The sequence below is a fragment of the Stegostoma tigrinum genome, chromosome 22 (assembly GCF_030684315.1).
Source record: "Stegostoma tigrinum isolate sSteTig4 chromosome 22, sSteTig4.hap1, whole genome shotgun sequence".
NCBI lineage: Eukaryota > Metazoa > Chordata > Chondrichthyes > Orectolobiformes > Stegostomatidae > Stegostoma > Stegostoma tigrinum.
Window position 1 is genome coordinate 35,085,388 of NC_081375.1, and position 18,587 is coordinate 35,103,974.

At 38.6% G+C, this 18,587-nt stretch overlaps 1 protein-coding gene across 4 annotated transcripts in view; it reads left to right on the forward strand.

Moving 5' to 3' along the window:
- The window catches only part of narf (nuclear prelamin A recognition factor), a 23,292-nt gene extending 4,788 nt beyond the window's left edge, over window positions 1-18,504 (forward strand). For all 4 annotated transcript variants that reach the window (XM_048554974.1, XM_048554973.1, XM_048554975.2 and 1 more), the window contains 8 exons: window positions 2,413-2,545; window positions 3,269-3,403; window positions 8,947-9,065; window positions 10,301-10,430; window positions 12,799-12,871; window positions 12,975-13,112; window positions 13,708-13,865; window positions 16,412-18,504. In XM_048554974.1, the coding sequence (XP_048410931.1) occupies window positions 2,413-2,545; window positions 3,269-3,403; window positions 8,947-9,065; window positions 10,301-10,430; window positions 12,799-12,871; window positions 12,975-13,112; window positions 13,708-13,865; window positions 16,412-16,653 (1,128 nt within the window). In that variant the 3' untranslated portion in view covers window positions 16,654-18,504. The remainder of the gene's footprint in view (window positions 1-2,412; window positions 2,546-3,268; window positions 3,404-8,946; window positions 9,066-10,300; window positions 10,431-12,798; window positions 12,872-12,974; window positions 13,113-13,707; window positions 13,866-16,411) is intronic.
- Window positions 18,505-18,587: the final 83 nt, after the last annotated feature.

Sequence of the window (18,587 nt, forward strand, 5' to 3'; positions counted from 1 at the left end):
GGGGGAGGAGTAGAGGGTTCTGAATTAAATAGGGAGAGAGGGGAAGGTGGCTTGAAGATGGATAGAGGAGAAGATAGGTGGAGAGGAGACAGACAAGTTAAAGGTGGGGATGGAACAAGTAAGGGTGAGTGTGGGTGGGGGGGGGGTGTTGGATAAGTCAGTCCGGGGAGGACGGACAGGTCAAGGGGGCGGGATGAAGACTGCCTCTGTCCTGTTTCCAACATTACTTCTCCCAAAACTGTGATATTTCTCTTTATAATCTATTCTAACCACTTCATGTCCACATTCAAAGGATCACTTGTAACTTCAGGTCCACTCCCCTGTCAGCATTCGGAAAGTACCATTGTCTGTGACACCATGGTGTATTCAATTAGCACCAACACATCGTCCTCATCCTCATCCTCACAGCGTCTTCTGATGTAACGTCAGGTGTGACAACATTCTGACTTGGGACTATATCACCAGTCGCTGGGTAAGAAACCTGGAACTCACTTCCTTATGGCATTCAGGATGTCCCTACATTCTGAAGGCTCAGAAAGGCAGCTTGCCACAATGTTCTTTGGGGTAATTGAGGATGGCAATAAATTCCACCCTAATCAATAATGCTCACATCCTTTGAACAAGTAAAAGAAAAAACCCACCCTTGCCATCTCACCAACGGAAGCCCCAAACACCTTTCACATAAGTGATTTATTTTAATTTAGTCTATCATGTTTATTGTTCACCGTGCATTCTCCTGTTCATCTCCATTCAGTCCACAAACGTGATCTCACCACTTTGCTCTCATGCTCATGTTTCTACCCTCTGCCTGCTACAACGCCGCACTGAAGATCACCACAAGCTCAAAAATACCACCTCACTTAGATTCGGAACTTTACAGCCTCTGGATTCAACATCAAGCTCAGCACTTTCAGACCATGAAATCTGTTTCTCCCATTGTTTTTATTTTTGACCACACATGGGTCTTAATCTCAATGTTTGTTTATTGTTTTCAAACACTTTGTTATTCTGCCTGAGCCAATGCTTTGTATCATTACTACAACAATTATCACTACCTTTGCCTTTTGTTTCTATATATTTATCATTCAGTCTCTCCTGCCTGTTGCTGTTACCAAATCTTCCCTTACATCCCACTTCCCTTACCCTTTCAACACTAAAATTTCTAACTACTTTCCATTCTGATCAATTTATTCAACTCAAAATGTTATCAGTCCAGCTGAGTATTTCCAGCTTTTTCTCATTTCTTTTGTTGTTTACTGCTGTGCCTTCATCACTGTATACCAAAAACCCTGGAACTCATGACCAGATAGTAGTATTTTAGGAGCACTTTTGTCATGTGAACTGTAGAGGTTGTAGAGATGCACAAAATCTTGTCAAACATATCTAGGGATGGGTAGTAAAATACTGCTCTTATCCTTGAAGTGTTTACACCAAGAATCAAAAAAATGTCTAAATAGCCATTGCAGTATCTAAAGTGGACTGCACTCGGTAGCTGCAGACAATGCTGGACAATTGTACTCTTGGTTGATGAGAGTATTTGCATGAGTTTAAGATCTTTTCGACATTTAGATGAGAGGTTTATGGATTCAGAATTGCTTTGTGTATTATGATTACATGTAAAAACAGGACAATGTCTGATTTTAGAGGGTTTTTGTTGAAAGATGTATTGGTCTGTAAATATGGAAACCTTTTCTGAATCATTACAGTGAATGCCACAAATATGGCAGATTATCTTTTAGTTTTGTCCCCAACCTTCCTAAAATAGTTGACTTCTGAGTTACATTACCCTGGGAACTGACTTATTTGTCATCCTGTTCTGAGGTTTCACAGTCGGTAAACTGTCTGTGGGGGACATCACAGGTGGGCCTAATTCTGTGGCATCACACAATATAGGATGTTGACAACATCGAAGATGAGCCAACTTTAAGGTTTTAGAAATGTAATCTGACTTCATTTTTGCCAAATTTCTACTTCGGTTAAAGTTAATTGTATTTTTTTATTAAATCTCTACACACTTGTTCCATTTCTTTCCAGTCCGAGTCAGTGGAGAACTGACCTAGTCTGTGCTGCATTTCAGATCCCAGATCCTGTCTATTTTACTTTCACTTCCGTATCACAAACTGTCTTTCAGCTGCTTTGGAACCAGTCCCCTGCCCCTCAATTAACCCCCCACCCACCCCCAAATCCACAGCCTGCATGCACACCATCCTCGACTACTAGAAGCTGTATCTGTTGCTTTTGCTATTAATAGACAGCAATTCTTTTAATGCTATAGACAACAGTTTCCCAAACCTCCACCTGATACTCATTTTAAGCCTCTGGATGCAATTAAAGCAGCCCTTTAAGTATAAAGTAACAATTTATTGATTAAATGGGCTTGACTAATGGATATGTCCTGTCCTTTATTTTTAGAGATGTGATGTGTCCAAACACACAGTGCTAGTAGTTTCAATTTCCCCTCAATCGGTGCCCTATTTTGCTGCTAAACATTGTATAAATGTTACTGATGTAATCCAAAGACTTTGCGGATTCTTGAAAGGCCTTGGTAAGTAATAATGTTCTTAATACTTTTGCTCTTTTTGGCTTTGATTAGATAGATGCAGAATGCAACATCAGAGTGAAAGTTACTGTAGATCTCAGTGCTTTGATTGTGAAGTGCAAGTTATAAATTCACAAGTTTTCCTTGCATTAAGTAAAGCAAACCTGAGACAATTTACATCTGTGACATTTAAGTGTACTACTGAATAATTTACAAACATTCTCTGCTAAAATGCCCATGACCCCTCTATCACCTTTGATCATATGATGTAATATTTCAGTCAGCCAGTTGTCAACATAGTCCTTTATCATACAGTTTGTTTGATCTTTAAGCATTGAGTTTAAAGCAATACCCCACAATATACTGTGGGGCTTAAATCATTAACAACAATGCTATTTGGTACCCACTCTGTGATTTTGAATTTCTGTTTCAAAGTGATGTTGCCGCTCACTAATACTTCAGTCTCTCCTTGATTTTGTTTTCAATGTGTAGTCACAGGCCTCTCCTCCAGGTGTTAATAGGTCTTCCCACACTTGCTCATAGTGAGTGTAATCAATATCAGTAGCGAGTGTAAAGATGGTGTATTTCTAGCCAGAAAATCCAATTTTATTACATTGCTGTGCTTCAGTATAGCAGAGAAGTTCTCAACTAAAAGTTCCAAAAGAAAATGTTGATGTTGAGAGATAAATTGACTGTGTCCCAATCAATACTAAATGCTTGGCTTTTCAGGAGTCCATTATGTCTTTAATATGACATTGGCAGCTGATTTCAGCCTTCTCGAGAGTCAGAGAGAATTTGTTCAGCGCTTTTACCAGAGAAGCCAAGACCAACATGCTTTACCAATGTTTGCCTCTGCCTGCCCAGGTAAGCCACTTCGCAAATATTTTGTATTATGTTTTAACTTTGAAGTAACAGTCAAATGATTTGAGTTTCAAACTGCTGGCATCACTTAACTTCTGTCTCATTTATCATTAGCTTTGACATCAGTGACTGTGTTCCTTAAACAAATCTAAAATGAGTTACCAATTGTTCTGAAATTATAGGCTTCATGTCTGTTCAAATAATTACTTTTGCCCATCTACCATACAACTATCACACAGAATTGAATTGGCAAATAGTGCTGGTAACAGTTTGTATTATAATAGGTCTGCAACATTGCCACCTAGTTACCAGTATAAATACTGTTTGCCTGAGTGTTTTAAAACTCTAATTATGTACACACAATCTCCATTATGACTGGGATATACTCTATGTAATTCATATAGAAACCTTTCTGTATTAAAAGCCTCAATGTTGCAATGGCCATCAATTCAATTTCTGGACATTCATGTTCCCTATTCTTCTGTCCTCTGCCCACTCCATACATTTACTTCTGGTCTTCAAAAAATTTAGGTTTAAAGACTTGGCATGATGGCTAACATGGCCTACTTATCATAAGTAGGCCTGCAAATCTGTACTGCCATTCAGAAAGATCATGGCTGATCTGATCATGGTCTTAACTGCATTTTACTGTCTGACCCCCACATGTATTTTTGATTGACCAATAAAGATCCAGAGTTATGTAACTCAGGCTTGAATATGACCAAAGGTACAGCCTCCTGTTTTCACGCATGTTTTTTGGGTATATTTTCAGGCAAGCAGCATCTAAAGTTTTATAGAATATATCACAAATTGATACTCAGTCATCTTTCGTTATTGGTAGGCTTATAAGGCAATGGTTTGTGCTGTTTAATTTTTGAATTTTGTTATTGAACTAAGTGCATACCATCAGAAAATACAAAATGAAGCTCTTGGGGAAAATATCTGCTAATTATTACCACGGGCTATTTGATTAATGTTATTCTAATACAATAGAAACTTGCAGCAAACAAAGGGCGCACTCAGTTCATTTGCCAGATTTTTGCCGTGCAATCTTAAACTAATTTCCTTGTCCCGCTCTCTCTCTCTCCACCATTTCAAACTTTTATCCTGTCTTTGCTCGAAACAACATGCAGTGGGCTTCCAGTGGCAAAACACTTCACGTTGTAACAACTGTGCACAAAGAAACTTATCAGTCCCTTTCACCCTCCAATTGTAAATGTAAATAAATAGCCATTGCTAATCTTCCAAATGTAGTAATCTTCCTTTTTAAGCTGTTCATTTTTCAAAAACTGCAGTTAAATCTCTTGCTGTTCTTTGTTCCAGTGAAAATCGTCTGTCTCTCTGAAACCTCTGTACCATTCCCCAACTCCTACTCCATGTTTCGCACTCCCTGTGGTACAAGTGGCTGAAAGATTCATTTTTTTTATCATAAACATTTGGTTTCTCAATATTTGATTTATCTTGATATTGATACGGGAAAAGCATGATTGCATGTGCTGCCTGATTTGGCATTTATATTGTAGCTTAATTATTACACTTGAGAGATTTGTCTTAAATAATATAAAGCAAGATCAAACCAGAAGTGTAATTGATGTTTTGTTAGACAGAAAGAGCTGCATGTTCCTATCTATGAATAAGTGCTTGAGGAGAGGGAAGTACAGCTATCACTCTTAATGTGTTCCTGTAAAATAATACACTAAACCAAAATCAGTTTCCCAACAGAAATAATATAATTAAGGGTTAATTTCTTGGCCTGTAATTTTACATTAAAAGGCTCTTTTTAACTATCGTGAACTTAACTGACCCAGAAATTCTCTTAACGCTTCCAATTTACACACTGCTCACCAACCCTCCCGCTTACCACCTTCCCCAATCGCCCTCTTGTTACACTCCTGATTTGCTGCTTCACTGTAACCCTCTCAGTTGTCACATACTTTACACACTTGCCACCTCTTCCATTCCCCAACCTTCTCAAACTGCTGTATCTCCTGACAAGTTAGCCCTCCCGTGAACTCACTGCATCCTTTAGCGACTCTTCTTGCCACTCTCTCATTGTCTTACATCCCACTCCTACTCTTGTATGATCCAAACCCTCGCTCCTAGCTAGAGGACACGAAACAGCAAGAGGAACTGCCAATGGGAAGGAGGGAGCAGGATGGTTGTAGAAGGATGGCGAGGGAAGGGATGAATCAAAAGAGGTTGTGAGTGGCAGTCTGATTTTTTTTTTTAAGGCCCAGTTAAAATGGAAATATGCAATTAGAACAGATTTTAAATGGGGTGTACCTTTTTGTTGGGGAAAAATAATAACCGGGTAAGATTTTGTGTAAGAATTATCTGTTTTTTTAAAAAAACTGAATTGATGGACCAATTCCATCATGTTACCTTTTCAGCCGATAGCAGTGGGATTTTGTATCCACGTTCCTGGCAAATCTTTGAAAAACTGAACCATGATTCAGCTTGTATCTGTAAGACGATTGTGACCTTTTTGTTAAATAGTCAAATATTATGCAACTGCAGGAATCATGTGATGCCCATTGTGCCTGTTGCCATGCAGTGTTTGCACATGACTAAAGTGAAAGGAAAAAACAAGTAGGCTGAAAGCAATATGACATGGCTGCACTACAGTTGGTAGGCTGTGTCCTCTCGGTGAGTCCTATCTCTCCAATTTGCTATTGTACTCCTTTTTAAAGTACTGTTAGATGGAAACAGCTGGACATTTCTATCTATGAAGAATCACTTGAGGAAAGGGAAATGCAGCTATCTTTCTTTTAACATTCTTGATGTGTTCCTATAAAGTGGCATGCTAAAAAGAAATCACTTTCCTGGCAAATGATGCAATTAAATATTTTGTTGTACTTTAAGTGCTACAGCCCTTAGTTACTGTTGCAGTTCTAAGGACCACTAAATTCTCAGAATTGTTTGGCCTCACTTGCTTTCTGATGAGGGGATATTTTGCACTTGCAGTAAAGCATTCTGCCTCTATTCTACAACATTGCCAGAAATCATCTGCCAGGCACTACTAGTATTTCTTTTGTAGCTACGTTGTTTCTTCCAATACTATCTTCTGACAGAAACCCACCTGTCAGTAGCTCTATATGATACTACATACCATCCTGGAGTACTCTTGTCTTAATACAAGGATCCAGTACAGCTTGTCATTGACACCAGGAGAATGGCTGTCTGTTGAGGCAGCCTGTTTAAAATCAATTTTTTTAAAAGCTGCCTGTCAGCTCAAATATCAAGCTGCAGCTGGTTCAATATGGAAACAGCTGATTTTTGTACTCCTTTTGCAAAACAATCAGCTTCTAGTACAGAGGAATAATGCTTCCTATTTAAATGTGTTGAGATCTGGGGGACAGTGGCTGGCAGTAGAAGAAAGGGCACGGAGAAGGGCTAGGGGCAGAGGGGCTGACAGCTGGGGACCTGAAACCAGAGCAAAGGGCTGGGGGTAGGTAAGACTCGGAACATCTGAGGTACTGTTTTGAGGGGGGAAATGTGGGACGGTGGATGCAAGTGGAGGCCTACTGTAGCAAGAATCTGTAAGGGTGAAGGGAGGAAATCTGATGGTAGGGCAGCGTGCTGTGAGATGAAGCTGGGAGCCATAAGTGACCCTGTGACTGCACATGCCTGCATGTGGTCACAGACAGACCATGGTAATCTATTACAGTGGAACAAAGACACCAGTCATTTCCAAGGCACCTAGCCATTTGACCAAGACCAAGCCAATGTTTCATCATGTATGTGTAAAGGTGAAGTTGAGGTATTGGTGAGAGGCATAAAGTTCCAGTAACTTCATCAGCCCAGCCCTTCAAGCATCACTTGTGACAGAACAATGTGCAGTCTTACCGACTGTCAGTCACTTCAGTGCATTGAACTAGGGTGGAAGCAAATCATTCATGGTGCTAAGGGGTTGACTAAAAAGAACAGATTGGTAGAGGGATTGCGTTTCGGAGCCATGAGATCATGTAACAGCTGCACAAAACTCTGGGGCCACACTTGGAGTATTGCGTAGAGTTCTGGTCGCCGCATTATAGGAAAGATGTGGAAGCGTTGGAAAGTGTGCAGAGGACACTTACCAGGATGTTGCCTGGTATGGAGGGAAGGTCTCGAGGAAAGGCTGAGGGACTTGAGGCTGTTTTCGTTAGAGAGAAGGTGGTTGAGAGGTGACCTAATAGAGACATACAAGATGATCAGAGGATTAGATAGGGTGGACAGTGAGAGCCTTTTTCTTCGGATGGAGATGGCTAGCAAGAAGGGACATAGCTTTAAATTGAGGGGTGATAGATATAGGACAGATGTCTGAGGTAGGTTCTTTACTTAGTAGCAGGGCATAGAATGCCCTGCCTGCAACAGTAGTAGACTTGCCAAGTTTAAGGGCATTTAAATGGTGATTGAATAATAATGGAATAGTGTCGGTCAGATGGGCTTCAGTTTGGTTTCACAGGTCGGCGCAACATCGAGGACCAAAAGGCCTGTACTGCACTGTAGTGTTCTGTGTATGCTAGGAGCATAATCTCAATGCTTAACATTTGCAAGCATTACAAATTTCAGTTCTGCTTTAAATATCCCATGGTGTTCAGCATTTTACCTTCTTTAAACGTTTATGAATCATATGATCAGTGCATGTATTACTCAACTCATCTTGTAATGACTTATGCAAAGAACATGTGGAATTTGTGACCTGCAGAGCAGATTTTGCACTTATCCTCAACTGTTTGGCTGAAACCAAAACTCTTAAGGAAAGCCAGAAAGTAGTTGTTAAACTGGCAGTTGTACTACAAGAAATGAATGTGCTTAGCCATAGGGGTAATCGAATCTCAATTTCCATTTCTTCATATGGATAATTAACACTTGCCTTATTAATGGAGTGACTCAATTTTTGAGCTTGTTTTTTGTCAGTGATATTTTACAAATTGGAGCATTGTCTTTTCAGTTTCAATGTGAATTATACATTTAAAATTAGCATCTATTTTCAGTTGAAGGGCTTTTTCAGTCTTTTGAAGCATTAGATAATCCCATCTATCAACAGTCTGCAGTAGACATTTCTCCTACCGAAATACCTAGGCAGCAGGGAGGTTTCCAGACATCTCCTAACTCTCTCAGTAATTCCAGTCTTCAAACTATTACAACTAAAATTACCAGGAAACTAGAGGGATATATGCCCATCTGTACATAACCTGTGTCAGCGGCCAAACTAAAACCATACTCAAATGAGCAATAGATGAGCCTTTTCTAGCATATCTCTGAATATTGCACACATCACTTTGTGGTACTAGAAACTGGTAAAGTCACCATAGTTTTAACACATCATAGGACTGCGATCTCCTTTTAGAGATGTTTAATTAAGGGTCATCACACCTCAAGTGAGGGGAGAGGTTGAGAATGAAAATTTTTTCAGTGACCTCAGCCATTCCGGGAATTGAACATGCACTGGGGGCATCACTCTGCATCACCATTCAGCCACCTGAGACCCTTGGAAACTGCTTCAAAAAAGAGCTTCATCCTGTGGCCATCAATGTAACATGTGTATTGGTAATCTTTTGCAGGCTGGATTCGCTATGCTGAAAAAGCCCTAGGCAGCCTTGTACTTCCCCACATCTGCACTGCTAAATCACCACAGCAAGTCATGGGCTCTCTGATAAAGGATTATTTTGCCAAAAAGCAGGTAATGGAGTAAAGGCATCATTGTTTAACATGTTTTAGCCTTGACTGCAGTTCCATTCTCAGGCGTTGACTATCTTCTTTGTTTGCATTTGGTTTATCCTGTTCCTTTTGACCTGTCAACATCACTCACGTAATAGAAACTACATGTTTTGAAACAACATGCATGTACACATTGACCTTTAGTCAGCTTGAGCTGCTGCGATGGAAATTTTGGCACAGAATCACTGGTGTGCTCATCAACATGTCACTTTTTTCAGGCATTGAGTTATTGTTGATTTCCAGCATGAGACAAGAAATTGCCTTGCTATTCCCTCATTGCTGTGAACCTTTTGACAACCAAGACTATAATAAGACTAACAGTCTTGATTAGTTGCATTGCTCATGGCACTCTGCTGAGTTCCCAGAGATATCAGTCAATTTGCACTAATCATCAGCTGAAGTGCTTAAACAAGATACTTCCCAGAAGGTGAAGAACTTTGAAAAATGGCAGGCATTAGAGCTGCAATGGATCATTATTTGCTATGTAACACAAAATGAATTATTTAAAATACTGAATAACAGTAGCTTACTGAACAGTGCAATGTTAGACCAAGCTGTGTTATTTTCTTCCAATATGCACTGCACATCATCTGTTTTTGATATTTCAAGGAGAAATAGTCCGTTGGTCATTTTTAAATAGTAAAGTCAAAACTTTGACAGTTTGATGCACGTTTCTCTTTTGTAGAGGATAAGAAGTGGAAAATGTGGAGAAAAATTTCCAGTTGGTGGAAGGATTGTGAGCAAGAGGGCCCTGGCTAAATGTAGATGGCATAAGATGTAATGGCAGTGTGAAGAAAATCTATCACACCACAAGTGATTCAGCTGTAGAATTCATTGCCTGCATGTTCAGTGAAATAGGGTCAATTAGGCTTTTAAAAGGAAATTGCAGAGCTACAGTGAAAAGTTAAGAGTAACACTTGATGAGTTCCTTCATCAGAAAGCTAGCACAGGCTTGCTAAGTCAAATGGCCTCCTCTAACACTGTAACCATGCAGTCATTTTGAGGAAGTTGTAAATGCTGTCCATGCTGTAAGTTTCTTTCTGAATAATGTTGGTTGAATAAATTCTAGACTGTGTGTGCCATAAATCAAAAAGAGTAGAAAGTATTCACAATGATCATTAAGAACTGTTGATGCATATTGGCATTCAATGCAAAGCAAAATAGCAGTACTGAGTTACCTTTTTAATTGTTTTTCAGCATCTCACCCCAGATAAGATCTTCCATCTGGTTATAACCCCTTGTTATGATAAAAAATTGGAGGCACTTGGAGAAGACTTTTACAGCAGTGTTTACAAAATACAGGGTGTTGACTGTGTGTTAACTTCAGGTAACGTTACTGCAGTAGACTTTTGGAAGCTTGATTTCTAACCCTTTGTAAAAATGGGAAAATATTAGTTGATTGTAAGATCAGACAGAAAATGAGATGATAGTTGACTATATAAACAAAGGAAAAACAGCTTGCTATGTAATTAAGTGAAGAATGTGAGTTGGTTAAATGATTCACAAAATATTTGTCCTTTTAGAAATGTTGAAATTTTTAAAAATGTTTCAGTTGATTTTATAGGTTTTCAGCATTTATAATATTTTAACATTTTCTGGGTTCTTAGTGTATGCCAGATTGGAGAGGGTCCAGAAAAGGTTTACAAGGATGTTGCCGGGGCTGGAGGGTTTGAGTTACGGGGAGAGGCTGGATAGACTGACTTTTTTATTTCACTGGAGCATAGGATGTTGAGGGGTGACCTTCTAGCAGTTTAAAATCATGAGGGGCATACATAAGGTGAATAGCAAAGGTCTTTTATCTAGATTAGGGTAATATATTTAAGGTGAGTGGAGAAAGATTTAAGAGGAACCTGAGGGGTAAGTTTTCCACACAGGGTGGTGCATGTATGGAATGAATTACCAGATAAAGTGGTAGATGCAGGTATAGTTATCACATTTTGGAAAAAACATTTGGGCAGGTAGATGATTCGTACAAGTTTAGAGGGATATGGGCCGAATGCAAGTAGGTGGGACTAGTTTGGGAAACCTGGCCAACGTGGGCAAGTTGGACCAAAGGGTTTGTTTCCATGCTGACCTAACCTGACACAATCCCAATCTGACACGATCTCCCATGCATGTTGACTATCCCTAATCAGTCCTTGCTTTTCCAGTTGTATGTTAATCAATTCGCACCATGTCACATAAACATTTTGTTTTGCTATTAAGGTGGGGCTATATGCATTTTCAGCTGAATCTGATAATATGACATGCAGCTGATTGCTGTTAATTATACACTAGGACTTTATTCAGAGTTTAATGAGTAGTCTGACTAAGTATTTGGTTACTTTTATGTGCAGTTGTTAAGTTCACTTGAGGTTAAAGTCATTCTGGGTCCAGCATTTCATGAAGAACAGTAGATTGATGCCTTTGGTCCAATTTCACTCTCCAGTGATTACAATATTTTCATTTTAAATATGTAAGCATATAAAACTCTTATTCTATTGTGGAGTCGATTATTCAGTAATGCATCTTTCATAGATTTCTCATAAGATGAAGAATTTAATGTGCTATACAGGGGAAACATGTTAAAATATGGCAATTTTGTTCTTGGTTCTGTGAGGCATGTTAATCATGTACACAGCTTGGGTTCTGGTGCTGTGTAGGGGAGTTCTGATAACACATGGGGTGTGATCCCAGGCAGTGAGGGTGGGCTGTGAAAACATGAGACACAGGTTCATCCTTTGACTAGGAAAGTATTGGCAATTGCTGACTAGCTATGTAAATTTGAAGTAGTATGTGGGAGCTTCTTTGGAACTTAGGTGCCTCCCAAAAGAGAGTGAAGAAGCGCAGTGGTAAAGGTTGAAGTGATACTAATTTAAGGAAAAATTACTGAAAAGAAAACTTGGAGTTTGCTATATCACATATATTGTGCTGGTTATTTTGTGCAGTTTCCACAATAAAACTAAGGAATCATTTTTGATGGAATGGAAGTGAGCCATGAGTTTCTCACCCTTGCTTGAGAGGTTTGAGAGAGACTTGATTTTTAGGGAACTTTTTTGACAGTAGTGGTAAGATTCATGGTGAAGGTCGGAGTCAAAATTAAGAGCATAACTGGGTGAGAGGATGTGCCGATGAGTCGTGTAAAAGGCTGAAGAACGTTTTGAAAAGTGTGGGGAAATGACCCTAGTGTAATAGAAATTGAGTGAAAGTTGGAGGGAATAAAGTGCATATAAGTAGAGTGGGAGTTGGCTTAGGGCATGCAAATTGGGGGGATGTTAGGAGAAACTGGAGTCACCACTAGAATTGCATTGTATTTTCTGATGGCCTCATTAACTTGACTGCTGTCAAAACTTAAATGTTTATCACTGTACGTACTTGCAGCATTTGCTGCAAAACATGGCTACATTAAATTTACAGCTTTTGATTTTGAAATTAAAATTAGAAATAAGGATGTTAAATTTGCATGAGTCAATCAGCTGTTACTATATCAGATGATGGTTCTATACATGGGTTATTTTTAGCAAATTATTTGCGATATAAGGTGGTGTCATGGAGACAATAAATGCAGCAGGTGTCATTTTTGCTGGATTTAACTTTGGAAGAGATGTTATAAAAAGCCAAAAAGTTATTGAAGACCAAGTTCCTTTTTTTAAGCTGAGAGTGTTTTATTCTTAAATGTTTTAAGTGCTCATCAAAATTGTATGGGTTTTTTTCAGGTGAAATAATGCAGATGATGGAACAAAAAGGTCTCCTTTTGACAAATGTGGAGCCAGCACCTTTAGACAATATGTAAGACAATAGTTGCTTAATTTTATTTTTAATGTGTATTGGAAACTGTTCTTTATTTGTAAATAAATGCAAACTTCTTAATTTTCTTTTCCGTCTGGTAAAGGTTTGAAGGAATTGGTGACGTGTGTATTACAAGGCATGATGGCAGAGGATCTGATGGCTTCCTAGAACACATTTTTAAATATGCTGCTAAAGAAATCTTTGGTGTTGAGATCAATGAAATCGCATACAAGACACTCAGGTAGGTTTAGCTTTTTAGAAACTTCTTGTTGCAACTATCCACAATTTCAGATTGTTTTCACTTCATAGCTTTGCAAATGTATCAAGTTTCCTATGTTCAAACCTATCTGGCAGTATTTTTCAACTATTATTTAAAGGTAACTTTGAGATTACCATGCTGGGTGGTTTTGTATGTGCTCTTGTATCTCCTAAGCATCAAACTACATTACACTATTTTACAGCATCCTATTATACTTGATGTATCTTGGAGAAAAAGAATCATACATAATCACACTAGAATCTGAGTACTTGATGGAGACGTTGCTTCCTGCCAAGATGCAACAAAGTCGGGGTCCAGTGTGCCCACATTTGTATATTTTATACTTCAGCGATGGTTTTGTGCCTCCAGTATGCTTAGAAAATTGTCCCAACATGTTTGCTTTGAGGGAGCTGTTTTTAAAAAATGTTGCAAAATGTCAGGAGAACTGACCACTTCATTATATCATCTATGAGCAGTTATGGATTTAATAAAAATACCATGTTTGAACCTCCTTGAAGGCAAGAGTGTGTGAGCCTGTGTGAGCCAATGACGTTATTCTGTTTATTCCTGTTTTCAGGAATAAAGACTTTCAGGAAGTAACTTTGGAAAAAGATGGTGAGATTGTTTTACGATTTGCAGCTACCTATGGATTCAGAAACATTCAAAATATGGTTTACAAACTGAAGAAAGGGAAGTTTCCTTATCACTTTGTTGAAGTTCTTGCATGTCCAGGAGGTAATGTTTCTTCAACTTTCATCCATTCAATGTAATGCTTTTTGTGACTACAGTTAATATTTATAACCCATTTCCAGTACCTGGGAGAAGTTGCTGGAAGATGTGACATTATTACAGTTCAGCCATGGCCTTGATAGGCACCTGCTATTCAGCACTAATCTCTTGATGGGGAGAATTGATCAGGGTCCCTGCTGTCAATTGCAATCTGGTATTTCAGATAGAAAAGTATGAACTATAGGCGCAAGATTGTATTTTCCCTTTAACCTTCAAGATTTGAATACCCTATCAATCTTCACTGTTCATGCTCACATGTAAAATCGATACTGGGTCATGCATTAGCATTGATTTATTTATAGTTTGTATATCTGTTTTCAATGTGCAGTCAGTACTTGATGATAGTTTTGCTGTTTTCACATATGTAGCGTTGCATTCTTCTGCTTCAGAAACAAATCTCAAAATTCCTTACTCTAAAGGCTATTAGATCTCAAGGAGGAATCTTGCCAGAAATTGACAAAGTATCATTTTTTTCTCATGGAGGGTTTTTCTGTTTGAGCACCAGGAAGATTACTCACCTCATTATGTATGCACCTTGCCCCTATGGTATCTCTCTCATTGACTTCCCCAACTCCCCATATGCCCCAGGTGGAAGTACTGGCTGCCCCATGACCTCCTGCAGCTCCTTACACTGGCACCATCTTAAAGCTCAGCTGTGCAACTGGCCATGTGCTGGCAGTCCATTGCTGCCCAGATCCTGTCAATTATCCCAGACTTGTTGGGCAGAGAGGAAACTGGCACTCCCTCCTTGCAAACAAGCAGGCGCTGGTGCATGATGGGAAGTTAACCATGGAATGTATTCTGAGATATTGGTGCCTGGCTCGAAGGTGGAAAGCCAGAGAAGCAAACAGTGAGCTCCAGCTCTGAATTTCACACTTAGGAAATAGACAGCAGTAACTCCCAACTTCGGTTGGGAGAATAGGAAGCTGCACATCAATGAGGCAAGATAACATGGTGTGGATGTTCATACATGCTGATACTTGAAATAGGCCTTTCACCAGTCGTTGACGAGAATTCCATCTTGCTGTTCACTCCATTTGGTTTGAAAATGGGACTTTGTTCTCTGTAATTCTCCCCTATTGTGCTTCTCACTTGGCTGAGAAGATTCTGCCTGAGTTTTCATTCATTGCATTGCATTGCCTTGATGTTCACATTTCTAAAATATACAATTTTGAAATGTAAAGGGAACTAAACTGTTTCGTAAAATACTATCTGATCTGGAAGATGGCATCTCTGACAGCGCAAAACTACCATGTTGCACTGGAGTATCAGTTGTGTCCTGAGATAGGACTTGAAACCACAGTCTTCTGACTTGGAGGCAAGCATACTCCCACTGAGCCACAACAGCTACACGAAGCCAAAAGATGCACCCAAAGATGCAGTTGTTCAGAAATACAGCCCACTGCCACCATTTCAAGGGGCAACTACAGCTAGGAAATAAATACTGACAAGCCAGTGATGCACATATCCTATGAGCAAATAAAAATGAGTTGTTTTTCTTGATGAAAACATGAATGTACCTTCCAATGTTATTTGAAATGGGTTTTACTATAGATTTCAATGTTTTATGGCATTTAGCTTTTTGCTCCAAGACTTTCATCCTTGGACTTGCTTATATTTTTGTGCTGGATTTAACCCAATTCATTAACTTCCCATTTTTCTTTAAATGAAATTTAAAACTACAGCTTGTGCAGCCAGCAATGGATTACTTAAACTTTTCACTTCAAGCATCATTGAAAGCTCTTAAATGAGCTCGGCCTGTGACAAAATTTTTTTTAAAATAGCAACAACCTACAACAGTTGTACTTGGGTAGCCCTATAGGAAGTAATCTTAAGAGGCATTTGCAGTGATTTTAAAGCAAAAAGGCAGTGAGCTTAAAGTTAATACCAAATTCAACACTGGTTCAATAGTTTTTTTAAATGCTCGAACAGTGCTTTTTTTCAAGTCATTTGGAAATGATGGCTTAATCTGTGTGGCCACAGACTTGGAGTAATGATGATTAAAGTGTTTTTTTTTCTTGAACCTAAATCATGTGGCTGATACAAAAATGCTTTTGACTGTGAGGCCAATGTCAGCTCACTGTCACCACCCCATGCCTCCCACACACACACACACACCCCCCCCCCCCCCCCCCCCCCCCGCCAATAATCTTGAAGGCTCATGTGGAAATATTTTTTCGTTCAGCCTACCCTCCCATAGCTGGGGGAGCCTCCTTGTTTTGCTTCCTTGTCTCCTTTCTCATTGTTCACTGCTCTCTTCCTCTTTTGAATTCTGCATTTAGTGTTGACTCACCTGTATATGAAACTACTACACAGTTTAATGGCTCAGAACATTTTAATGTTTATGCACAAATGTGTTAAGAAAATAGAGGCTGATCTGAAGTTGAAAATGTTTAGTTCTGGCTCAACAATTTCCTTATCTTTGAAAATCAAAACCTTGCTTTCACTGATTGCTAATACCATTTTTTTCCCTCCTTTGGCTTAATCAAAAGGATGCCTCAATGGAAAAGGTCAAGCAATGACAGAGGATAGGAAGATGGATAAAGACCTGCTGCACCAGATGGAGGGAGTATACACTAGTCAGCCTGTCCAAGTTCCAGAAGCAAACATGCATGTCCAAATGCTCTACCAGGAATGGTTGGAGGGAAGAAATTCCACCAAAGTTCAAGAGGTCCTGCATAGACAATACCACGCATTGAGTGAAATGTCAAATAGCATAGACATCAAGTGGTAGGCTGTCTGGTTCTGGACTACAGGATTTTTGGAACCCCAATTCAGGATTCAGAATTTCCCCAGGGAACATTGGTACTCTTTTGGACTAATAAAGGTGCAATTTAAACCACATGACTTCAGCCACTGAGATACAAAAGTAACACTTTTTTTTTCTCATGGTAAGGGATACAAACTTAAAATATGTAATTGTCCAGGACTTTGTTCTCTCTGGATATCTTTGGGATGTGCTTGTCTTTGAAGCCACTTGATGAATGTTGCCATTCTTTGTGCTTGCTTCCATATGAATACAGCCATGACATGGCCAGAATATAATACATAAACTCAATTGTGTTTTTCTCAGAAGGAGAAATGAGGATCATCAGTGATGTAAAAATAATACTTTGTGTTCTTCAGATGCTCCTCATCCTTAGAATTTTTTTTTTGTAGATTATACAATTTATTTTAATGTTTTATATATGTCTGTATGTTTTTGAGAAGGTGGAGTTGCCTAGAACTGAAGGAACTAAATTGATGCTCGACCTTGAAACTACAAAGAAAAATGTGTATGTCAAAAATATTTGTCATCTCCATTAGCAATCTACAGTTTTATATCTCCTGACTTTGCAAATATCTGTTAGTATACTTAAGGAGCACTTATGATTGATTGAAAACATTCAGGACTATATCTGCAGTTCAGATGTTAAGTCTATTAAATTTAAACTGGATAACTCGGTTATTGGAAATTTTATTAATTCAGTCCATTTAAGGTAAACTTTTTACAGGCCTGTATGTTCCTGTTGTGGGCCTGCCTATAATTGGTCAATTGTAAAAATGCATTTATGAAAATTAATGATTACTCCATTAGCTATGGTCTGATGACACAATTGAATGTAGTCTCAAAATCTGCTATCAAACTCTTTTGAAATGGTGCATACTCAAAACAGACTAGCACTTTACCTGCTAACATAAATACATTTTATTTATATTTAATGGTACAAAAATGAGTAATGTTTCAATTACCTTCATTTGAGCAGTTTTAAATGACTGTAGTAGCAACTTCTGTTCTTTAATGAAAGAAGTTTGTCTTCGTAATATATTGATTGCTCCCTCTGCCCTGCTTTCTTCTTTCCCCGTTCAAATGTTTGTTTCCCTTAGAGATTTTATGAAAAGATCTATTTCTCAAAGTTGGTCCTGTTATATGATATTGGAAACAACTCTTCAGTGAGTTCTGCGATGTCCTCCCTTGAACTTACTAATTTCAATTATTATGCCTTTCCAATCAACATACCATCTTACCATAACAGTTATATTATGTGCAAATAAATGAGGCAAATCTGGAATAAATACAAGAATGCTCATCATTGTCTGTCTACTTTTACTAGTGTATGTTGCAATTGATTTGTTTTTAACAACTGATATCTTTGATATTGCAATACACAGCTTTGACTTAGAATGTGACCACCTTTAATGTGTCCTTTTTAATTGAAATGACTTGCTTCATCCTTTTTATAAAAAGACCTTTATCTGTCCACCCAACTCCACATTCCCATGAAAAGAAATTAGTGCTTTATATATACACGCCATTATAATAAATTTCAACAACTGTTAGTCCTTTACCATGAATCACTTTGCCCTTAAAACTAAGCATTAAAGTATGGAAAATTGATACTGGTGCTAATGTTAAGAAATTGGATCAGACACTTCAATGTATCAAACACACTTCTTTTGAAACTAAATATTAGAGTTGGGGCTGTAACCTTTTCACCCCAACTCAAATGTGAGTGTGAACACTGTAACTTTCTCTAAGCTCAACTCCATGCAGGTTGTACATGTCTTGCTACCGAGTGATATTAAATAAAATTTCTGGAATTTTTCATTTGTAAATTTAATTTGAGAATTATCTGTTGTAGCATTGTTTTAATATGCCTGGTATAAGTAAACTTGTGTAAAAAACAC